General features: G+C 32.8%; 1 protein-coding gene across 3 annotated transcripts in view; it reads left to right on the top strand.

The window, feature by feature from the left end:
- LOC118185039 (uncharacterized) overlaps positions 1-26,551 on the top strand; it is a 337,637-nt gene that overhangs the window by 212,439 nt on the left and 98,647 nt on the right. For all 3 annotated transcript variants that reach the window (XM_085816092.1, XM_085816093.1, XM_085816094.1), the window contains 2 exons: positions 18,613-18,739; positions 21,929-22,310. In XM_085816092.1, coding sequence (XP_085672218.1) covers positions 18,613-18,739; positions 21,929-22,310 — 509 coding nt within the window. The remainder of the gene's footprint in view (positions 1-18,612; positions 18,740-21,928; positions 22,311-26,551) is intronic.

Below are 26,551 nucleotides of genomic sequence, written 5' to 3'. Positions count from 1 at the left end.
AACTTTTTACAGCTGACTACATAATATAGCTGCTTTGGAAAATAGTAACCAGAAAGTTTGTGTTGCCACAAATATTTTTGTAATTTAATCAGTTTTGTGACAAAATGTTTCGTCATGTTTCCACCTTGCTCGCATGATATTTTAAAAATGGCTAATGGTACATACTTGAAATTTGAGGAATTCTTTATATGGGCACTATTTTCTAACTGAACCAAAAATCGGATGAATATTTTAATATTAAAAAATTTTATGCACGAAAACATTACAGATTTTTTTTAATAAAATACATTTTATAAACTCAACTCCAAATAAAATAAAAATTTAACATGAAATTATCAGTTTGTTTGGTTTACAGTAGTTTCCAAATGTTATAAAAGCTATATATAAACTATGGAATTAAATAATGCAACAGATAATTTTAAACTGTGCGCGCAAGGTGGAAACATGACGAAAATATTTGTCACAAAGCGGATTAAATTATAAAAATATTTGTGGCAACACAAACTTTCCGATTACGATTTCAAAAAGCAGCTATATTATGTAGTCAGCAATAAAAAGTTGGAAGTAATCGCTTTTAAAATAAATAAGTCATCCCAATTCTTGCAACAGTCACATATTCGAAGATCATAAGGGGTTTAAGGTATATGAGCCCCTTAAAATACACTCTAAGTGCTTTATGTTTGAATAGATTATCCTTTTAAAACATACTCTAAATGTTTGAATAGATTTTATTAAACGTTAAGTACTTTGTGTGTTACAAGGCAATTAATTTTTATGTTTAGTATTTTGCTATTTAATACACTGATTGAAAAAAGTATTCTGAGGATAATTTCGTTTCGTCTTCTTACAAAATATATTCAATGCTTAATAGTCACTTTTCTTTAAGAATGAACAAATAAATGTGGAATGCAAATATGTTTTGTGACTATCGCCGTAAGTTTTTGATAAATGTTAATTTAAACAACAATACTGGAATATCCAAAATGTTTAACAAAATTCTATTGCAGAAAGTTTCGTAAAGCAGCTTGTTTTACATCGGTGACTTGTATGTTATGCGTAGTTCTTGAAAGATGAAACGTTCGGATTTAAAACAAAATCTGAAGGGTTTCAGATTTTAACGGTCTCCCAAAAAGATTTATTAATGTTTTGAACGCTCTCGCTGAGCATGCAGTTTACCAGTCTGGTGTTACCCTCACTCTTACTAACCTTTTTTTTTTTTTTTTTTTTTTGTCTTTTTAGATTTATTATTAAGCAACATTTTCTTTACACATACGTCCATATACAGTTCAAAAGTTTTAAAGCAGCATATCAGTATACGCTTAGAATTCTCGATGCAGCGTTAAGTATTAGCATACATTTTTTCTGTTTTTTCCAATGTTTCTTCAGTTTATCATATCAATGTTCAGTTTTCTTATTCAAATAGTTAAGTTTCTTAATCAAAAATTCATTAAAGGTTTCAAAATATGAAATAGATATAAATAAAAAAATAATAATAAAACAAATTCGAAATTCAAAATTCGGGCTTCCAGGTGCCTATGTTCGGGTGGAGGACTACGTCATTCAAAATTCAGTGGCGCTAGGTACCCTTGTTTTCTCACACTACAAGAAGCAGGCATACATTTATGCACATTCTCCATTATTTAATTTCCTTAAATGTAGTACAGGGCGATAATATTTGGTGGCAACAATTTGAAAAGTGATTCGCCGTTTTATAGTGATTCAGCGCAAAATTCCATTTCCAGACTAACATCCCATTCATGACTAACGTTCCTTTTGGGCTAGTAAAATACTCTTCATGCTGTGCGCAAAAATCTTGCATGCTGATGAGACAGGAATATTGAAGGAATTGTCAACGTCATGGTCTTGAAAAGATATGTTATCAGTAGAATTGTTTTAGACAATGCATGCTTATGGTCTTCATATTTTCTGTTCAAGTAAATGATAGTTTAATGTAGCCTCCAAATATTAATCATTTTAACGTAGAAAACGTTAAGCCTATATGAAAGGCTTTCAGTACCAAATTGCTAACCTAGAAATGCTTTTGGAACAAGATATTAAAATTGGCGTACTGGCTCTAACTAAATCTAACTTTGGTAAATGCTTTTGGATCAAAATATTACAATTGGCGTACTGGCTCTAACCAAATCGCTAACCTAGAGATGCTTTTGGATCAAGATATTGTAATTGGCATACTGGCTCTAACTAAATCATTTATTCCAAGGTCTTTGAAAACATATATTGCTATATGTTGAAAGTAAATTCTATACTAAGATCTATACTATCATCTATACTAAGACATATGTATTAATATATGTCATTTCTTGGATATTTCCCTCTCGTAATATTTAATTCAGCATTATTTCCTCAGTGCAGGAAAAATATACGTAAGTTGTAAACAGCTTTACATATATAAATTATTATATGTGTATATAATGAAATATATACGAAACGCCAGTTTATTACGTAAGTATATAAGAAAAAATTATCAGCATTTTGGTTTATACATATTAATTTCACACATTTAGGATAATTTAAATTAATGAAGAAGAATTCAATTTAGGCCTCGAAATGCTGATAAATAAGCAAAGAAGAGCAATTTTAAATGCATAGAAAATAATGGCTTATTATTTGGCATTAGAAAATTAATTTTTATTTACATGCATCAAGAGAGCATACTCTAATTATCATCGTAGCAAAGAATCTACATTTATGAATTAAAAATAATTAAATATCGCTGCAATACAGTGAATTAGAATCAGAATTAGAATGAAATTATTTTACTATTTACAAAAATGATTAGTTTTTCTGCAGGTATTTGCAAAAGTGTATTACAATTCAATGTAATTATTCCTTAGTGCTTCGTAAGTACCATGAGAACGGACTGGCTGCATGGACGGTTTCGTGGATTTTCCCATGTGTAACTTGGATATCACGAGTTTTCCCTTAGAAAGTCTTCCGAGAAGGCATTTCTCCTGTTAGGCAGATAGCCCACAAGTACTTTTGCCACGACCAAGCCAAACTTGTGAAAATAAACACATCCTATAGATACTTCTGACGGTGGATTAATATTATTTTACATTTTAGAGTGACTACTTTATACTGTTTTAAAGTACCAGAAACCAAATTCTCATTTTTGGGCAATTTCATAATGTGTTTTGTGCAACGAATGCACATAGTGTAAGGAAAATATAATGGGATCGTAATTTGATTTTCTCCCACAGCGGGAATCTGTTCAAATTCAACCAACTGGAAAATAAAGGCTTGCAAAAGCCAGTAAATAGCTCGACACCGTCCATTTAAGTGACAGATGAAATGCTATTAATGCAATCTGCTCACCCACGAATTAGAGAAAGAGTTCTAATTTCTAATGCAACCCACGGATAATCAAGTTCATTGCCCTCGCTTGACTTTTCTTCTAACCCTTATATATATATATTTTTTTTTGTTATTGTTGTCATTAGTTACATCATAGTTACGTAGGCGTATATTTTAATTTTTTTTGCTTATCATGTGCAAAAAAATTAAATATGCATTAGTTTTTGTCTGTAATAAATGTGCATAACTTATTCATGTGCTTGAGAAAGCTATAGGAGAATTTGCAAACTACATAAATATCTCATTTTGCATTCAACGGGTGTTTTGCGAGTCATAAATCCTTCCCTATATTATATATATAATATTCGAAACATAATCTTAATCAATTGCTTTAAGTTTATAAGGTATTTCTCCCAGTTCCTTAGCGGGCCTTCGTGGTGTAACGGTAGCACGCTGGGCCGGTATTCCAGACGTCCGTGGTTCGATTCCTGGCGAAAGCGGTTCATATTTTTCATCTTTCCTGCTTTCAATTAACCTAACGAATCTACAAGAGGCGCCCGAACTAAAAGGGTTGTGGATGATGATTCTCCGCACCCAGGATTTGGCGACTAGGTCCCCTAAAACCCTAGTCGCCCTTTAATATGGGGAGTATATAAGGTATTTCTCCCACTTCCCTAGCGTGCCTTCGTGGTGTAACGGTAGCACACTGGGCCGGTATTCCAGAGGTCCGTGGTTCGATTCCCGGTGAAGGCGTTTGCTTCTAAAAGAAATCCTAACGACTCTACAAGTTCTGTAGAATATACAGTACATTGAGAAAGCTATAGAATCTACACTACACTGGCATTTGCATCAAAAAGAAAGAAAAATCATATAAACATCATTAAGAATACTTACATTATCGTTATAGTTTTTAACACTGAAGGAAAAATGCTCTTTTGCTTTTCTCTCATATCTAGATATTACCTAAAGCTGTTCCTTAGTAAGTTCTGAAAAATTAAACATATCCAAAGAAATAAAATTGAATTTGAATGAATTGGATCATTTCATAGAAGAGTAATTTAATGTAATATTTTAAACCAGTTTAACTTATTTCATTGCTTTAAATTTAAAAGTATGCCCTAAATACATAAAAAATGCTGGGTTGAAGACTGGTCGTAGAAATATGACCATCATGCAATAAATGTTTCCTGTAAACTGATTGTTAATTATTTCGCAGCTGATTCTTTAACAGCCATTAATATTTTCAGGATTTGTAAGATGTTTAGTTTCTGTCTGGCAAAGTGAAAGCAAAATTATATTAAATTCAATGAGTATTAATATATATTACATACAAAAATGCCGAAATAATAAATTTAATATAATTACACATTTCCATGAAATATTCGATTTATTTAAAACTTAATGTAAATTTTTATAAATCTTGAGCTATTATGTGTGATTATAGTATAAAACAGATTTCATAAATGAATCTTTAGACTATTTTATTTTTGCTGACAAATTTTGAAAAATGAGAGAATTTTCCCATTTTTATAGATTATGTTATGCTACCATTGCAATAGTAGTTGCTTCGATGTTTTATTTTAATGCATTACTAGCCAAAAAGAGACCATTTCTCCAGAAGGGCTATTACTTTCGTTTTGGCATTTTAAGTTGATTCACTATAAACGGAGAATCACTTTTTAAATTGTTGCCACCAAACATTATTGCCCTGTATTATATTGAAAAAATTTCAATAATAAGCTGCATAAATGGATGTATGTTTCTCGCACTCTGAAAAATTAACGGTACCTAGAGACATCAAATTTTGAATAATGTAGTCCCCCACTCGTATACGGGCATATGGAAGCCCATATTTGGAATTTGTTTTATTATCTATTTCATAGTTTTTAAACTTTAACGAAGGTTGTATTAGGAAAATCGACGGTTTCAAAGTGATGTACGGAAACACTGTACGGGGGAGGGGAGAGCATTTTTATCTCCAGCGTGCGAGACTTTATATCAGGAATTCTAAAGACATGCTCGTTTTAAATTGTTGAACTGAATTTTATCTTTTAAGTGCGAAGAACATGACATTTAGTAAACAAAGGTAGCACACAAAATGTTCAATAAACGCCGCTTTGTGGATAATATCAAATATGAAAGCTTTCAGGTTTTTTTATGGATTTTAACTTATGGCAGAGCTTTCGTGTTAGTATTGAGATATTGTTTATAATATATTTATTAGAAAACAATACTTTTGAGATTAAGCGCTTTCATTGCTAAGGTAAGTAAGTCTATAGTTTAAATACTGTAAAGCAGTAAATGTTAACCACCGAAAAGAAGGACTGAGTGCTTTCTCGGAGTGAAGCTGACTTTAAGATATCTTTACTTCATTAGTTAAGCCTGACTGTTTATTTATTGCTATCATTACTTATTCATTATCAATTTAATAAAGTTTTTCATTATTAAATTATTATTCTTGGCGGGCTAGCTAGCGTTATCCGCCTAGAATACGTTACATCTCTAACAGCATTTCTGAATGGAATGATGTACTTTGTTTTCGTGAAGAATATTCTCGCATGCGTAAGAAACATTTGCAACGAATAAGTTCAGTTCTTGATCCTAAGCAAAACACTGTTTTTTTATTCTGAATTAAATTTGAAGATAAAGAAAAGAAATAGATTAAATTTGAAAAATGTACTTGAGACTGTGCTGCTTCTAAAATAGTAAATGGGCTCAACTGAGATTGGGTTCAACTGAATAATTGGGTTTAGCTGAGATTTATGTTCAGTAAACTATGGATAACTACTAATTTGGTAACTAGTAATTCAACTAGTAATTGGGTGCAATTTTCGATAAACTGTCTTGTAGGCTTCATTTTAAAATACCAAAACAAAGATTCTTAGTTCATTACAATGTTAATTTAACACTCATTGCGGAACACCCATAATTTTGTTCAGTACCTCAAACATGAAACGTAAAAGGTATATTATCCCTCCTCAGTTCTTAGGGATTCTTGGCAATTTTGCAATGTCAAGAATTCCTGAGAACACTCACTTTAAAGAGGAAACTAGTCGTTCTCCAGTGGATGCCAGGCCCTTGTGGTTTTTGGGACAATGAACTAGTGGACGTTCTTGCAAAAAGAGGTGCCAGCGTACAACAACAATTTGGCTACATTTTGATATCTTACGAGATCTTCAAACTCGTACAGCCTTAAAAAGTTGGAAAATGATAAGTCCTTCTCTTATTCCTGATAGTCCAAGACGAAATCCAGTTGCGGCTTTCAGTCCATCTACAAGACATGATTGCCTTGCCGCCCACCCGCACCTCATAAGCATTTCAAGAGATTCTATTTACCTACTGATTCTATTTACCCTTTAAAGTGATGAGAACACTCACTTTAAAGGGGAAACTAGTCGTTCTCCAGTGGATGCCAGGCCCTTGTGGTTTTTGGGACAATGAACTAGTGGACGTTCTTGCAAAAAGAGGTGCCAGCGTACTCCAACAACAATTTGGTTACATTTTGATATCTTACGAGATCTTGAAACTCGTACAGCCTTAAAAAGTTGGTAAATGATAAGTCCTTCTCTTATTCCTGATAGTCCAAGAAGAAATCCAGTTGCGGCTTTCAGTCCATCTACAAGACATGATTGCCTTGCCGCCCACCCGCACCTCATAAGCATTTCAAGAGATTCTATTTACCTACTTTGTGATTCTGGAAAAGAAACGGACATGGACCACCTGCTGCGACCTGGGCCTCTTCGTGGTCTTACAGAAGAGTCGAGATACTGGGAGGAGAGAACCCTCCTTAGGCAATGACTTCTGTCTTTTTGTTCTATTGCTTGTAACCTCTGTTTGTAAGATTTTTGTTCTTTGTAACTTTTTACCTAGCCATTGGTAAAAAAAAAATCTTTACTGCATCCTTCGTGGTGTAACAGTGGCCCACTCGGTGCGTATCGCGGTCCAGGATTCGAGTCCCGGATTACATTACATACTTTTCACATCGGCGGATTCAAAACAACCTAATGTAAAAGCATACAAACTAAGTGACCAAATTCGTCTTTCATTACTATGTTTCATAAAAGATTTTCCCGTATCTTTGGGTGATTTTGATTTCTGTTGCAGTTTATTAAAACGCAATTGCTTCAGCAGAACAAAGAACTGAACCAAGACTATGTAATTGTTTTCTTTTCCGGGTTTTACTGGATAAGTTGAAATGATATTCAATTAATATATTCAGTAGTGCTTTCCTAAATAAAATGCTTTATATATTAATTATTATTCTTGGCTTAAAAGTTTTTTTATGATGCTTTTATTTCTAAACTCTTTCACTCATGTCTAATATATCCGCGTATTTCTGAATATAAAATTATAATTATTGTTTAATCCTTTTTTACATTCCCTTATGTTTGAAAAATTCACTTCTGAGAAAGTTCTTCTCGTTTTCTTCTAGTTTGCTAGTTCGTACTTGAGAGGAAAATTCCTAATTCCTTATCACATTTGCACTTTCCTTAGATTTAAATTAATATCTGAAATGTTTTTAGAATTATATTCTTCATATATATTAGGAATTCAGCATCATTTAATGGAAAAAGCAAATTTTTCAGTTTTAATTTATCTCTGATTTTAATGTCATGTTTTCTGATTCACAATGTAGGTCATGTTTCTTGATTTGGCAATTTATCTGTTATTTAAAGAGTTAAATCGCTTATAGATTTTATCATAAGAAATCAGTCAATTCTATTATTTTTGAAAGGTTTATATTTAAAAATGCACGACAAAATATAGTAATGATTGGAAAATCATTTAATAAGTCTTAACGCACATTAGGTTAATTTCCTTTTGAGGTTTCATTTAAGAAATTATTAAATTCTCAAACTTTTGATGATTGACGCAAACGCATCATTTTCTGCTTCATATAGTGTACCTGTAAAATTGCAACAACACTGCCCTCAGAACTTTCTTCCTAATACATCTCCTTTAGAAATGATTAAGTATAATTGCAACAAAAAATAAAATTAAAAAAATAAATAAAATCTGAAAGCTTTCAGACTTTATATTACGCCAAAAGGGGCATTTTTTTAGCGTTTTGTGAGTTACCTTTATTTATTAAATATCATGTTCTTCGCGCTTAAACCGCATAAAATTCAACTTAGCAGGAATGTTTTTAGCGTTTTGTGAGTTACCTTCATTTATTAAATATCATGTTCTTCGCGCTTAAACCGCATAAAATTCAACTTAGCAGGCATTTTTTTAGCGTTTTGTGAGTTACTTTTATTTATTAAATATCATGTTCTTCGCGCTTAAACCGCATAAAATTCAACTTAGCATCAGTATCACAAAATATTTAAAAACAGCATATCTTTAGCATTTCCGGTAGACAATTTTGTGCACTGGAGATATTTTTCCGTTTAGTGTTGCCATCGCTCGTTTTGAAATTGTTCAGTTCGCTAATCAAAAAATTCGTTAAATGTTTACAAAATATGAAATAGATGATAAAACAAATTCGAAATTCGGGGGGTCCAGGTGTCCATGATCGGGTGGAGGATTACGTTATTTATAATTTGGTGGCTCTAGGTAACGTCGTTTTCCACAATTGAGAAACATACATACATTCATGCAGATACTTTTATTTCATTAAATATAATTCAGGGTGATGATATTTAGTGGCAACGATTTGACAAGTGAAACACCGCAAAATGCCGTTTCGACACTAATAGCCCTTCTGGGCTGCCGTCCACTTGGGGTAAAAAAAAAAATAAGAAAGGATAATGCTCACGGAGAGCAGGTCAACATAAAATTTTCAATGGATGTGTCAACTGGACAAGCACTCGTTAAATATAAGAAAAACCGAGAAAAATTTAATTTAAGAAATGAGGTCATTTTTCTGGAAAACCAAGATGTATTACAATAGCTGAGATTATTATTTAAATAGCTAAAATGTTTCTCCGAAACATTTTCTTTCCTGCTGAACTATTTCTAGAAATGAATAAGATCTCTGATTTTTTTTCTTAGGTTGATTCCTTAGAAGTAAACTTAAATCTAATCTGAGATAGGAACTCCGCATCTGTTTCATTTCTCACAAATAATAAAATACGGATTCATTTAAATAGGTCAAAACAGGCAAATGTGCACGCGACTCATTTATTATGAAATACTGCGTTAATCTGAAGGTCGGGTATATGTACTTTTTGAAAGAAAATATATAGGGCATCTGCGTTTAAACATTACTTCATCTCGAAGGAAAAACAGGAAAAAAAATCGATATTTCTAATTAAAAATCTGGTTTTAAGGTAGTGTCTTGTACCAGTAATTAATCTCATGCTCTTGCCCCGGAGTTTAATCTGGAGGTACTCTCCAATACTATCACGCACACTGTTTTAATTATCTTATTTTTGATAATTTATAGCGTATACTTGTAGATTTGTCTTAAATAAAAGCCGCATAGCCTTGGCCCTACCAGTTCTTGCTCAAACTATAGGGAGTACAAAGTACCGCTCAGGGCTACAGACAATAGGAAAACCTCGCTTTTAAATATTGTTACGTTTTTCTTTTCTGACACCAGTTGTTACAGGGGTTGGACAAAAATATGGAAACACCTTTATAAAAACATGTTTCTTTGCTTAATATGGTGTAGGAAACCCGTTGGCATCCAAAACAGCTTGCAGTCTTCTCGGAATGGATAAATACAGTTCCTGTATGTTTGCCAAGGGAATATTATACCATTCTTCCTGCAAAACGGTGGCAAGTTCAGGTAACGATGTTGGCGGTGGATAACGAGAACGCACTTTCCGTTCCAATGTAGACCATAAAGGTTCGATAATATTCAGGTCTGGTGACTGTTGTGGCCAGGGGAGATGGGACAACTGATCCTCGTGCTCAGAAAACCAGTCCTGGACAATGTGAGCTGTGTGAACAGGGGCTTTGTCTTCTTTGAAGACACCATCACCATCGGGGAACAAAGTTTGTACCATGGGATGAACTTGATCGGCCAAAATGTTCACATAAGTCTTGGCAGTCATGTGCCCTGACACAGTTATCATGGGGCTAGCAGAGAACCACGATATGGCTGCCCAAACCGTAACAGAACCCCCGCCATGTTTCACTCTTGACAACAAGCAGTCTGTATTATAGGCTTGAGATGGCGTTCTCCAGACGTAAACTCGGCCAGAAGTGGAAACAATGTGAAAGAAGACTCGTCAGACCATATTACTCGCTTCCACTGCTCTATAGTCCAGGCTTTATGACTTAAACACCACCTTTTCCTGTTACGGGCATTAGCATCACTGATGAGTGGCTTCTCAATTGCAGCACGGCCAGCAATTCCCTGTTTATGAAGCTCCCTTCTAATTGTTTTGGTACTCGCAGGGTTCGGTAACACAACATTCATTTCAGCAGTAACTTTTGCAGCTGTGGTCTTCTTATTTTTCGTCACAATTGCCCTTAATGATCGTCAGTCACGATCACTCAGGACACGCTTTCGTCCGCGCTGTGATTTAGCAGATGATGTTTTTCCGCTTTTCGAATATGCGGAATAAATCTTCGATACAGTACCTCTTGAAACACTAAACACCTCGGCTACCTTGCTTACGGAAGCACCTACCATACCTGCTCCAACAATTTGCCCACGTTCGAAGTCTGTTAACTCTGACATAATGCAATGACTACCTCACATAACAGTACTCCGACAACAACTGAACTGTTTAGCACATTTACGAAGTTGTATAGGGGGCGTCAGTATTCAAAAACGCCAGCGCCACCTACATATTTCATTAAAATCAATCTTTCTTTCAAACATGCATTTCACAAGGTGTTTCCATATTTTTGTCCATCCACTGTACGTTATTTTCTTCCTTCACGCTCGTATGGGGTTCGTATGGATTTGGAGTGATTAACGACGACACTTGATGAAGTATCGAAACACACTTTATTGGCCGGTATTAATCAGGACATCTCTAAAATCTCGTTCACAGTCGTCGAACTGTTATAAACACACTGGCACGATCAGCGACACAGCTTTCAGATTATCAAGCTATCACGGTGGAGACAGCTTCACTGCAAAGCACCAGAGCATAGCTCCCGACTCTGCTTGGTTGTTCTCGGAAATCCACGTACTCTCGAGACTCTCCACGCTACAACCCGCGATGTACTCGACGACACGCAGAGCGTGGCTCCCGACTCTTCGGTTCAGTCGTTCCCGGAGCTTAACACACTCTCTCGACGATGCACTAACCGCGATACACTAAGAGACTCTTCGATGCACTCGACGACCACTTGGCACTCGCTCGCCGGCTGTCAACTCGATCGCTTCCGCACGGCCTGACTAGATGAGACACACTCTCACAAACTGACTGCGAACCAGCAGGGTTTATATAGCCTTCGGCTTGTGTTCGAGAACATTCTGGGCTAAACCGGTAAGAATTCGTTCCAGAAGGTTCTCCAACTGTCCATGGTATATCGCCAATTTTGTTGCCAAATGGGCTATTTCTCGCCAAATGTGGCAACCCTGCCTTCCCTTGCCATTCTATGGCAACCCTAAAACTGCTTTTCGGGGAAGCTATCTCACTGCGCCTGTACATTTCGTAACAATATATTACGTTTTAAGTCTTCTATTACTATATTACAAAGAAGCCTAGTCTATATCTTTTAAAAAGCATTAAAACATAACCTAAAATAACTTAAATGTTTACGCTTGAATGTTTTCTTTCGCTGAAGGAATCAGGTTTAGTGGTAATCTGTAAGTGTCTGAATGAACAGAATTTGAGGTTATAATTTGAAATTTCTGAATAGTACCTAACTTATATTTTTATATTATCCTTCAAAAGAATTAATTCGTGTATATTATTTATAAAGAAGCGACGTGAAAAGGAAAAGAAGCATTATTTCTATGCATTCATTTCTTTTCATTTCTTTCTATATTTTTTTCTATTTCGAACTATACCTTTTATTTATTTTGAGTTGATATACTGTATTTTGTTTGTAAACTTATTTATAATTCATACGAAAATATGAAGCTATTTGTGATAACAGCATTCAAAACATTCGGTCTTGCTTGCGATATTAAATTATTATTTATAACTTAATAGGGGTTTACTGGATCTGGTAGAAGTTGATAAATCCTAAACCTCAAACAAACGTTATCGAATTATCGCTATGTCTACGAGTAGCTAAAAAGTCTTGGAAAAGCTAAAAAAAAACCTTTTTATTTAAGCAGAAATTTGAACGCATTTTGAACAATCTTGGGCTAACAATATCAACCACAACTTGTGGCGACACAGATAAAAAAGTTGTCAGTTTCAAGTTAGAACGAAGTATTTTGATCAAAGACTACATTATTAAATTTTAATCTAAGCTGGCTTAGAACTTTTAACCGGCATATCAACTCGGTAACCGAATGCAAAGCCGAACAATCACATACTTATCAGAACTGGCAGGAACTAACGTAACGTGCGCAGGAAAGGCAGAAACACGCTCTGTCTTAGAATCCAAAAACCTCATATATAATACTATCAGACTAATTTGCATTCTGATGAGGAAACGGAAAGGAGAAGTTATAATAAAGACTGAAACCATAAATAACTGCTAGTTTCAAATAGTAACTTTACAGGCTGTTATATCAGAAACCATATCAATGTACACTACGTTATAAAATATTTTTGAGAAAACATTTTCTTGGATATGTTAAATGAAAAGAACGTTCGCTATGTTTACAAACATCTGTCTGCCATTTTTGGTTGTGTTTAAGTTTGTAAATATTTGGTAATGAATCAAATTTATATAACGAGTCTCTTTAAATGAGTTTTGTGACCTTCTTTTCAACGCAAAATTCTGGATGTCTCCTTGACTTGTAGTTCCCTCAAAAGTGTGTAACTATTTGCTAATATTTTTCAAAATTCAAGTTAAATAGTAAAAGGTATTTGAAAAATAGTTAATTATTCTGGAGGTAGTATAACAGTAAACACTATTTAGGAAAACAAGCTGCAGGAAAGAGAAAACGATTAAGTATTACTAATTTAAAAAAAAAAAAAAAATTTCCATTTAGCATGTAAGTTTCTCTTTAAACCAGCGATTCTCAACCTTTCAACTAACGCTTACCATCTAAACAAAAACCTTTAGTACAACCACTACAAAGTGCCAGTACCACCATCATTCTTGAACAAAGCTCAGATCGCATAAATTTACGAGTCTTACAGAAAAAACAGGATGTTGGGGTTTTAATTTTTAGATTTAATAGTAGTTAAAACTACTTTGAATCTTTGTGTACCACCTATTTTTTCTCTTGCGTACCACCAGTGGTACGCGTACCACCGGTCGAGTACCTCTGCTTTAAACCGTATTCATAATTAGTTAGTTTATGTGATGTAGAGTTTTGCTCTTTTCCAGATCATAGAATGCAGACCTTACTGAAGAGGAGGCAGCGAAGTCTCTCTATGTCTTGTAAAAATGGATGACTGCCGACGTTATAAAACCGTTTTATTTTAACTAAACTGAACGGAATATGCACACACTCAGTGCTCACAAACTATCCACCACTTGTGGCTAAGTACCTTAAACACAAAATAGTATGTACTATCAAAATGAAGCAAATTTCAAATCCACGACTGGATCCTACTTTGATCTAGTCAGTTTGATCGGCCTCACACAACAAAGCTAAATCTAAAATATCAACATAACTTAAAGTAGGTGGCTAGCACAAATATTCAGCTACACAAGCTACCTGCAAGCACGCTGCGTAAATCGTTCTCGCGGCATAAATTCGTTCTCGGCGTAACCCGTTCTACACGTAAATAACTACGAACTCTATATACGTCTCTATATACGTCTCTATATACATCTCTATATACGTCTCTATATACGTCATACATATATACGTCACTTAAATTTGCATTCTGGTTGGAAATTGAAATAAGAAGGGAAAGGAAACTTTCTTAAAATAAAAATAATGGATTAGTACAAAATAAGATCTTTTCAATGGTACTTAAATTCTATTCCTTCTGGAGTGACAGAATATCGGAAGCGTTAACTTTGCAGCTGTATGTCTCATCAGGAGGTCTAAGGATGTCAAAACATTTCTTTTGCTGTAATAACTTTTGCTGTAATAATTGCCAAATCCAGTTGTTTAATCTGCTGCCGCTGTGATTTTGTAGAAGGATTTTGTTGTTTCCTAAAGGTTCATTATGTATTTTTCTTCTCAGACAGAGCCAGCTTGTCTGCCGTTTCGTTCGGTATGAAACTGAGCAACGATCCTTAATGTTTAATAATGATCCTCCGATGAAGAAAGTATTCATCAAAATTTTTTATGGAAATTAGCTATCTTGATATCACTTAAATGCCCATATTTCTTTCTTTAAAATTTTCTGAATCTATCAAATAAAGTTATTTCATGAACTATTGCACTAAAATATTTAAAAAGCATTCGGTAAATATTTAAAATTACACTAAAATATTTAAAACCATATTTAAAAAGCATTGTTTGGTGAATAAATTTGAATCAAGTATGGGTTTAATTTTAGTTTAACCAGAACTTATTTCTGCACACAAGTAGGTAACATTATGTTATTTGTGTTTAGAAACATTTGGTGTTTTTCGCCTAGAGAAAAGAGAGATTATTTCATTGTGATAGACAATAAATTTAAAGTTATAAGGTATTTCTCCCGCCTTCTTGGCATGCCTTCGTGGTGTACGCTGGTCGCGTATTCCAGAAGTATTCGTGGTCTGCACGCTGGTCGCGTATTCCAGAAGTCCGTGGTTCGATTCCCGACAAATTCGTTTGCTTATTTTTCATCTTTCCTGCTTCCCAAAAAAGAATATCTAATATCTCTATAAAGTTCCCGTCTGCGTTTTTATGGCTTTATGTTTTGTAATTATAACTGTGTTTTTATGTTTATTTTTGTGTATCTATGTGTTTCGGCTTATATGTGTGTTTTAGTGTTTTAATGCTATCCTTTATATTCCTTTTAACTTACTTTGTCTTATAAATAACGCCCTATGTAACATCTACTTGACACCTAACTCCTGTTTGGCCATGTAAACTCCCAGTGCAGCCTCATGGGACTCCAGGGAGTTGTTGCTTCGAGAAAGTGAAGGACGTGGGACATGTAACTGTTTACTTATGTTATACACCAGGCGTTCCTGTCTTCCGTCACTTATCACCTGTCTCTGCAATGTACCTTCGTGTTCTTTGGCGATTTTATGTCAAGTTTCTAAAGCAGCGGTTCTCAACCTTTTGACTTACGCCTACATCTAAACAAAAACTGAAAAGCTTTAGTACCACCACTACATTTTACAAGGATATTTTTTCTATTTTTCAATAGAAATATTTAAAAATATATATTTTGCCACTTGCACAGCCTACTAAATATTCACACATTAAACAATATTATATTAAAAATTGTTTACCATTTTATTTATCAAAATTTAAGCTATAATACTTTAATTCTAAAATTTAGTGTGAAATTTGGGCCTGTTTAAGGGAGATCAGTTTTTTTAATATCTTATTTCACTTAGCTTTAACCTCAAATTAGGATCCATTTTTAATTTTGTTCTGTATTTCTTTCCAATTATAACATGGAAGTATGTCCTTGTTCATACAAATACGTTATGCAAAAAAAAATAAATAAATAAATAAATAAAAATAAAAAAAAATTTAAGTTCATAATTTATTTGAAGTGCCGTTAAATTCTTTTTTTCCGTTCAGCCTAAAGTTAGTTAATAAGTGTGTTATTTATGAAATCTTCAGTTAGAGTTCAGTCATAGAAAATTTCTATCGATTGTTGTATTAATAATCTATCTATCGATTGTTGGAAAATTTCTATCGATTGTATCGATTGTTCTGTATTTCTATCTATTGTCACTCTTCTTTTCTCACGAGATTTTTGAATAGTTAAAAATACTTTGTTTCTTTGTATACCAGCTGTTTCTCTTGCATACCACCGGTTGAGAACCGCTCTTCCAGGGGATCAACAAATTATTTCCTGCCATTTTAACATTAATTTCTGTTATTTCTCTTCAAATTACCCACTGTGTTGCTAATATACTTATATTATATATGCGAGTGTTTTTATTTCTAATACTGACTTTACCAGTTGTGCATAGTAGGTACTTTTCCGCATGACTAAACTGACTCAAAGAATTCATCAATGATTTCCAATTGTTTCGCATCTAATTGAAGTGCCGCTATCAAATAATGCAGCAGCTTATAAATTGTAATATGTTTATTACATCATTATTAAACTGGAGGTGAAAATTACTTCATTTACTCTTGGAGACTGAATAGGGGAATGTGATTTATATCAATTACAACAATTTTCTTCTCCAAAATGTTTCAATTCTAGCAAAAGAATATGTGTTTTCCTTACCTTATATTTTTCGATTCTTAATTCTAATTTTTCGGAGGCTTCATTTATCGCTGTAAGTGCATCTATAGTTTATTAATCTTGAAAATTGTGTCATTTGATTTATTTTGCTATAATTTGAGCACAAAATTGCTGCAATCCATTAACATTTCCCATATTATGTGAAAATATTGATTATTGTTGTTATTACGTTTAAAGTTTGTTTTCCAAACAAATAATCTATTTCTAACATTTTGATGATATTAACGAACGAAATTAAAGAAAAAAAAGGATTTTCCATTTTTTCCATTTCTGGCGCAAATTGAAAAAAATGTGCCAAGATAAATTTTTAATTTTTCCGTAAATTTCATACTAAACTTTACAAAACTTAATATTTAGGCATAATAGTTTGAGCCGTAGAATCGAAATATGGAAAAAAAATTCGTACGTCATTTCAGAAAAAGTCCGATTTTGTGTAAAAATACTTATATTTGAACAATGCTATATATAAATCTAATACATAGCCTACGTCGCGCTTTCGAGACATGAAAAATGCAATTTGAATTTCCTCAATCGGCCCAGTGAAACGGGAGATAAGGAACTTTTTTTACATGATTTTTGATACATGATTAAATCGAAAATGCATTTCTGTAGTAATTTACTGATAGATGAAATCATTTTTCTTTCGTCTCTAATTAACTCTATTTTCCTGATCATTTATTTTATCATTGCTTGCCGTGAGTAAACGTTTAAGTTTTCATATAATGTTTACTAAAGATAAAAGTTAGTTTTAGCAGAACTCCAGCTATTTCAAATGTAGATATACGGAATTCTAGTGATTAGGTTATCGCTTGTTTTCCTTTTTAAGCTAAGTAAAAGGAAATTTATTGTTAACACATTTACGGGATTTTAATATTCCTTTTATTTAAATAATTCACAATGCTGATACAACTCAGTATTAATATTTAAGAAGCTCTTCAAATAATAACATGACAAAACCTGGTCGTGGAAACACAGTCGACAGCTGTTAACTGATAGGGCATATAGATGACAAGAACGTTTACAAACTGTACTCATTTCAATTTTCATTTCTATTGCGGCGGCAGTACATCGTCTAAATATCTAAACCGGCTTGAAAAAGTATGAAAGCTATTGACGTTTCATTATCAGTCAATAGATGGCAGCACTATACTACTATCATCGGACCAAATAGAAATCAGCATAGGAGGAAACGGCAATTGCTTGCAATTAATATCGTTTGTAAATTTCCTAAACACAATCGTACACAACAGGAAAAAATTTTTGTATTCAATTAACTTTCACAACACTTTCTGAATAAATATAAACAATATTTTCAACTGTAGCTTACAAACAAGCGAAATACTTAAGGCTTAAATTTAAAGTGAAATTTCGCGGGGAATTATCTGTGTAAATATAAAAGTTTGTAGCTTTTTTAGTACCACATTTTAACGAAATATCTTGACTCTAGCTGTCTGTTATCTCTATAAGGGCTATTAGTTATATGGATTATTTTATACCAAGAAATAAATCACAGCAAAAGGTTTAATAGAATTCTTAAGGGAGTTATTATCAGTTTTTTTTTTTTTTTTTTTTTCAAAAGTACTTGCTTTTTAGAAGCAAATTCTTTTCGATTTTGTTTTGTATGCTCGTGTTTAAAGATTTTCAAATTGACAAAAATTCTAATGAAGAAAAATCTATAAAGTTTTCAAAATAATTACAATACATATTACTTTGTTAGGCTCCAGAACCAGAAATATAAAGTTTTCAAAAAACTATAAAGTTTCAAAGATAATTATAATATGCATTATTCTGTTAGACTCCAGAGCAAAGCTTTACATTTTTCAAGAAACTATATCGTTTTCAAAGTAATTACAATATATATTTTTCTATTAAGCTTCAGAGCAAGAACTAGCAAAAAACTCTGAAGTTTTCAAAATAATTATAATACATATTATTCCGTTAGGCTCCAGAACCAGAATTATTTTTGAAAGAGGGCCACTACACAGGGCCCAATAACTGGTCTCAGGGAGAAGACAGCGGTCTTGAAGAAAGCCTAGCAGACAGCAATAGTCAGCGATCACATGACAGAGGTAAGTGTTATCTACTTATTCCCTTTTGTCTCCTCCTTTGTCATTAAATCATGAATAATACTGCAAAATGTCAACTAAGTAAAAAGCTTTTTTTTAATTATTTTTTTAAAATTTATTTGTAGTATATTTTTAACGTTTCAAAGGCTCACCTTTTGGACATTTCCAAGCTTATTTCTATTATATTACATGTATATTCTTTTTATTGACTAAACCAAAATTAATAATCAGAAATTTTTCAATTGCCTGCTCATTATTTATATTTACAAAATATTTTATTTCTCTTTCGAGAAGAATGCAGAAATATTTAAAGCTATGGAATGTTTCTTGTATTTCAGTGAAATTTATAATCTTGCGATAATTGAATTTTATTTACGTAGCACTATTAAAGCTTTGTAATCGGTGATGAAAATTTACCAAAATTGTTAACAGAAAGTTTTCTAGAAAATTTCTTTTCGCAGAAATATTATTCGCAGTGTTATCCAAGTGACCAATTTATATGCAGTTTTCCTTGAAAATATATGTTCGATTTCACTTATTAAATTTGAAAAATTTAACACATTTATGTTCCTCAGTTTAAATGAGGACGAAAGGGGGGAATGATGCATAAAGTATTTAGTCAAATAGATAATGATATTGTTCGTATCTTGTTGTGGTATGATGTGGGAGTTCCAAAATAAATAAATAAATACAAATATAAAAAGAGTTTAAAATTACATGCGAGAGCTATTGTTTCGTGATTGATCCATACTTGCAGTATGCGTTACAATTTGTTTGAAAGCATAAACTAAAACTTCATGCCACATGTCTTGTGATTAAGAACGAAGTTAATGTAAAATATGTTTCTCTTCTCCTTTTTTCTTTTATTCTAAATTTTTTAATTTTTTCTTTTTTCGTAATATTTACAGTAACCGAATTATATTTTAAAATATATTTGAAGAAAACAATGAGACGTAATATAATATTAGTTTTTTGTTAGTTTCTTGAATAATTAATGAATATATTTTAGTTTAATATAGTTGAATTGTAAATTATGAGTAATAACTCTGTTCTGCATTATTTAATAAGGCAAGATAAATTAACCCGTAACAGGGAACGTGCGGTCTGACCAACGACTTCATATAACAGGTAGACGGCTCACCCGCATAGTGCTTTTTATTTCCGTCTGATAGCAGTCAGCAGACAACGGCCTCGAATTAGGTTGTTCGATTTTTTACAATTATATTTAGATATAACTTAGCCCCTTTTTTCCTGAATATTTTATCTATATTTTTAATAATCGCTTTAAATTATTTGCACCATTGTTTAAGATGTTTAGGTTAAATAATTTTAGGAAGAAAATCTAAAATAAATAATAAAAAAATTGAGATGGAAACTTTAATTTTGAATAACGTTAAAAAATTAATTGCACTACTGTTATAATATTTGAGAAGGTAAATAAATCTCGTTTAATTTTAATGCATTGCATCCTAAAGAGAAAAAGAAAATCACATTGACTTATATGTATTTATGCCATTGATTGCCTCTCTTTTCTTGAGATTATATTACTAGTTTATTATTCTATATTACTTGAGATTATATTACTAGTTTATTATTCTATATTACTTGAGATTATATTACTAGTTTATTATTCTATATTACTTGAGATTATATTATTAGGATCAAAATGATATTACAGTTAAAAATTCTCTCACTCACCTTTTTTTTTTTTTTATTTTATTTTTAAATACTATTTAAAATATGGTAAGTTTTTCACATCACATTTTTTCAATTATAATAAATTTCTAATAGCATCGTAGATGAGACAGAATTATAATCCAGATTATTTTTATTTTAATTGATTTTATAGAAAATAATGGTAAAGCATTGAGCTTTATAAAAGTAATCCGATTTTTAAAATAATGCTGTTTAACTGTTTATGTTCAATGTTGCATGAATCAGGATCTTCAGCTTTTTTTTTAACAAAGTAAATATATCGCACAATCTTTTCTCAATAATTTAATGCTAATAACAGCATTTTTCTTTTTTTTATCGAAGGCAGTAATTGTTTATGAAATCAAAACGCGTACGACTTGGCGAAAAAAGGTTAACGCCAATTGGCGCAGCTTTCTATTTCAACGGAATACACGGAAAAAACATAAAATTCAATTATTTGTAAAGGGTGATTCTAGTAAATAGTGTCACAGTATTTAATACATTTTGATGCTAATAATACATGCTGAAAATGTCATATACGGCGGCAATTTTCTTATACAATATGGCTGAAACTTTCCAACCAATTCAACAGAGATAGTAAAATGACAAAAATACTGAAAATAAAATAATAAATCATGCAGTTTTAACTTACCTATGAAAGGTTACAAGTCCTCCTTTCACGAAACTTTCTTTACATCTGTAGGCGCTGCAGCGAATAACCATTTTTACTTAAATTTTATATGACCAAGCAGAGCAGCAGTCTTTCGTCCCATAGAAAGCAATGTAAAGTATTTCCGGACTCAAAATTTTTCTGTATTGTGCTACATACAATTTTCTGCGGTTAAAATTTGCTTTGAATATTAACTAATATAGATAAAATAGTTAATTCAAAATAGATGCATTCTTATTTTTAGTTTTATAGAATTTAGTGCAGCATATGATTTTCATCGAAAAATTTGAGGCTATGGGGAAATTTTCTGGGAAAACTTTAATTTCACTTTAAAGTGTAAAAACATATTTTCTTTTCAGAGTAAAATGTTCAAAGAACATCTAAGTGAAATATCACGATGATATTTTAATTAGACGATTTTTAAAAATTTATTATAATGCGCGGTCTCTGAGACCGCACGTTCCCTGTTATGTTCAACTTTTTCATCTCCCCTGTTACGGGTTAAAATCAAACTTTTTAATTACTATTCATTGTTTATTAGGCAAAACGAAAACCTATATGCTGTAAGATAAATTATAATGATTTCTTATTTAATATTCTAAGATCGGTAATCCTAAGTAAATCATTAGAGTACCATACGTAACCAATATTCAAACTGTAAACACCTAATCGAATTCGGGCTCGATGTTAAAGCCAGAAAATTTTAAAGAAATACTCTTCAGCAAATGATCTTCTCCGAAAAGTACCCAGTAAACTTGACACAGAAGAATCATAAAAGGAGAATTTTCTGTAATTCATTGTCAAATTTTATACTGCTTCTTCTCCAGCTACTCCAGAAAGTTTAACTGATGAGCACCATATCGTTTTGCCCAAGTTGACGGACTTTCTAGACATTCCTGTAGGGTCAGGCCTCGATGAGAACGGTGGTCGGTCTTCAATGCCTCCTGGTGCAATGACCATCTCCATGTCGGCAGATGACCTCTCGTCCTCCAGCATCTTCCACAGAGCGAGTGGTAATCGTAAAGTGCTGGGGGAGGTCCCACACGTACGTCCTATCAGAACAGACCAGAGATTCGTCGAAGACAGTCGTTATCGTCGCATAAGAGAGCGCAGCCTTGACAAAAGCATACTCTCAAGCAACAAACAAAGGGACCGCGAGGCGACCAATGCAGACCACAGAGAGAACATGAGAGATGGAAGCTGGAACAGGTAAGTTTAACTTTTCATGCCATGTTTAGAGTTACAGTAGAAAACGTTTTGGGGTGATTCACTGAAATTCACATATTATGGAAATTATAATTGAAAAATAATATAACTAGATACAATTCATAAACAAAAATGTTATTATAAACAAATCTGAAAAAGTTCAGATTTTAACGATTGCCCAAAAGGAGTTGTTAAGCTCGCAGTCTACCAGTCTGGTGTTGTACTCACTCCTGCTAGCTTTGTTGTTAAGCACCATTTTCTTCGCATTTACGCCCTATGCGATTCAACAACAAAATTACAAAAATTTTCAAAGCAGCATATGTTTAGAATTCCTGATGCAGTGTTAAGTGTCGTATACGTTTTTGTATTTTTTCCTTGGTTCACTGTATCAATGTTCAGTTTTCTCAATAACGTGGCTTACAAATTTTTTTTGTGTATCTTTTATTATTAACGTTTTGTATATTAACTTTATTTATTAGATATCACGCTCTTTGGATTTAAACCCCATTAAACTGAATTCAAAAGCAAAATCACCACATATTTAAAACAGTATATTATTAGAACTTCTAACAGACAGTCTCGTGCGCTGGAGATAAAAGTATTCTATTCCGTACAGTGTTGTCACTTTCAAATCGTTGAGTTTGCTAATCAGAAATTCATTAAAATTTTAGAAAATAAAATACGAAATTCAAAATTCGAGCTTCCAGGTGCCCATGTTCGAGAAATTCTTCAAAATTTAATTTCTTTAAAGACCATTTTGAAACTGTTGCCACCAGAATGTGATTTGCCTTTTATAGTTGATTTAACAGAAAATTCTCTTTCGAGACTAATAACCCATTCGGGGTAACGCGCTTTAAGGCTAATTAATCAGCAAATATGTATTCCATAGAATTGATGGGAGAATAAACAATTACTATGTTTTCCGTGCTCTTCAACTTTGCTCCTCCAAACTAGCCCTTGATGAAGAACTAAATTATTTAAAAGCAATAGCTACTGACAGGGGCTTTTCACCCAACATTATTAATCAAGCAGTTAAAAAATTCTCATTTCAACACACTAAAAAGCACACTCTTGTTTTAGGAGATTATAAAAATTCTGTTCTCATTCCCTTCTTTCCATCAATTAGCTATAAAGTTGCACATATTTTGCAGAAATTTAACTTTCGGGTTGTTTATTCTCCCATCAATAAAATTCCGAGTTCCATACTTGAGGACCCCATTCCGGATATGAATTCCTGGGGTATTTATAGGATTCCTTGCCAGTGTGGTTTAATTTACATTGGCCAAACTAAGAGAGCCTTAAAATTTCGCGTCAAGGAACATGAGGCATATGTTAGAAAAAAGGAAACACAGAAGTCTTCTGTTGCGCAACATTGTTGGTCCGAAAATCACACTTCCAATATTTCTGCTGCCAAAATTATTCAAAAAACATCTTCCATTGGAGAACTGGATTTTCTAGAGGCATTTCACATTCATAAAAATTTTTCTGTTCTAGTTAAGGATCCTAATTCCAATCCAAATTTGCCTTCGGCCTTTAAAGAAATTATGTTTTAGTTCTGGTTTCACCAACAGATGGCGCCACTTGCTTATTCTTGTCCAGGCTTTCTTATCTTATCTTATAATTTTTTCCTATCTTGTTCATTTGCGGTTTTGCAGCTGAGGATGGTGGTTCGGTAAAACCATCGAAACTAGTCCTGTGAAAATTTTATAAATATAACGCTGATTTTTGTTGTTTGTCTTCTGAATTAGTATTTATTCGGCGTGTTATTGTGTCTTAAAGTGTATTATTTTGACGTCAGAAATATCTGTGATGGTGCCTTTCCCAATTTTTTGGCCCAATATGCATTTTGTTTCTATTCAAAAAGACATAAGTTACATAGCCAATTCTGCGCGTAGTATCCGTCGATGTGTCTTAATTTTTTTTTAAATTATGAGTATAGTTGCTTAGCAAACTGTTCGATTTTAAATCAGTAAACGTATTTCTCAATAATTTTTGCCCTTTTAAAATTTTAAAAAGGTTATCTTGTTATGTAGTATATATGTATTTTTATAAACAAAAATATCCCAATATTATTTCCGCGGAATATTTAGATAATTTGAATTTATATAACTAATAATTTGAATTTTATAACAGTAAAATCCCTAAATCTCCTCTAAAAAATTTAAAATAACCAAATGATAGTGAGCATCTTCTCTACACATTATTATAAAGGAATACACATTTTAATTAAAAGAATCGGTAAAAGTTCTATCTAAGGAACTAGATTTGTGTGTTACATTTTGTGTTACTTTTGTGTGTTACATTTACTTATTAAATATCACGTTCTTTGCTCTTAAACCACTTAAACCATAAAATTCATTTCAACAGCAATATCGCAAAATAGTTTTAAAATGAGCATATCTTTAGAATTTCCGATACAGAGACTCACGCGATGGAGATAAAAATGCTTTTTCTGTGCAACGTTGCCATGGCTCGCTTTGAAATCCTTAAGTTTGTTAATCAAAAATTCGTTAAAGTTTTATAAAATATGAAATCGATCATAAAACAAATTCCAAATTTCAAAGTTGGGCTTCCATATTGGTCCCATATTCGTAGGAGGATTACGTCATTCAAAATTCGATGGTTCTATGTACCGTTGTTTTATCACAATGCGAGAAATATATGTACATTTATGCAGATTCTTCATTATTTAATTTCTTTAAATATAATAGAGAGCTCTAATATTTGGTGGCAGTAATTTAAAAAGTTAATCAACGCAAAATGCCAAAGCGAAATTATTTGTCCTTCTGGGCAAACTGGCCCTTTGGACTAAGAAGCTTAAAACCCAACAAGTCATACTGTAGAATAAAATGATTTTTCAACATCATGTTTATAAAAATAAATGACTGAAACACTGTTTAAAATTAGTGTATTCTAACTGAAGCAAGCCATTAGCAAACTTAGGCTCGCTTACATTTTATATGAGATTCTGTTCGAGTTCGAAAATGATATGATGTACATTCCGGTTCTTCAGCCATCGGCGACTGAGCGGAAATGTCGCTGAACGCTGGTAGTTCGATCCGAGTTTCGAATCCCGGCGAAAAGTCTGCCTGCGTGTTTTTTTAGCATGTGTCACGTGCATACGAGCCAAATTTCCTCAGAAGGTCCTCCACGAAGGCATCCCTCTACTTAGGCAGATAGCCCTCGAGTGCTTTGCCGTAATTAAATAAACGAAACCAAACTTTAAGAAGCAAAATGTTGGTTTGCTTAATTTTGTATTACACTATCGAAACTTCACGTATGAAATTTTAAGTTAAACTCATCGTGCAATTTCGATAGTCTCTGAATTGATTTTGTTGGTAACTTTATTTGATAACGGTAAAGCTCGCGGGAGCTCTCTGCCTAATAGGAGAAATGCGTTGAGGAGGACTTTTTAAGGAAAACTACCTCGCATCCACGCGACACGTTGAGAAAACCACGAAAAACGCCCAGGTAGCCAGCCCATTTGTTTGGACTCGAACCCAATTCGAACTGCTAGTATTCAGCAACTTTACGTCTCAGCTGGTGGGATGAACAGTCAACTGGATATTACGTACCTTATCAACATATGTAAGCATTTCTGAAATTTCAAAAGAACAATCTCCTCATGTATAAACAAAAAGAGAAGAATATGAGCTGAAATGGCTTAGGAAAAGTTGTTTTTAGTCCAAAGGGGCTTTGTTTCCTAAAGGACTCTTTGTTTTCGTTTTGCGACTATGCGTTGAATCACTATAAATATCCGTTTCACTTTTCAAACTGTTGCCACCCAATATTAGAGTCCTGCATTATATTTGAAGAAATTAAATAATGAAAAATCTGCATAAATGTATGTCTATTTCTCGCATTGTGATAAAGCAACGGTACATAGAGCCATCGAATTTTGAATGACGTAATCCTCCTGCGAATATGGACACGTGGAAGACCAAATTTGAAATTTGGAATTTGTTTTATTATCGATTTCATATTTTGTAAAACTTCGTAAACTTTCATGTTTTATAAAATTTTGATTAACAAATTCAAGAATTTCGAAACGAGCAATGGCAACACTCCACGGGGTAAAAAAACCTTTTTATCTCCAGCGCGCGGAACTCTGTATCAGAAATTCTAAAGACAGGCTCATTTTAAAATTATTTTGCGACATTACTATTGAACTGAATTTTATGGTTTAAATGCAAAGAACAACATGATATTTAATAAATAAAGGTAACACACAAAACGTTAAAAAA

The sequence above is a fragment of the Stegodyphus dumicola genome, chromosome 4 (assembly GCF_044657685.1).
Source record: "Stegodyphus dumicola isolate Sdum_Otavi_A_Nest chromosome 4, ASM4465768v1".
Classification (NCBI taxonomy): Eukaryota; Metazoa; Arthropoda; class Arachnida; order Araneae; family Eresidae; genus Stegodyphus; species Stegodyphus dumicola.
Note: the sequence above shows the minus strand (reverse complement) of the source record. Positions and strands in the feature narration are given on the sequence as shown.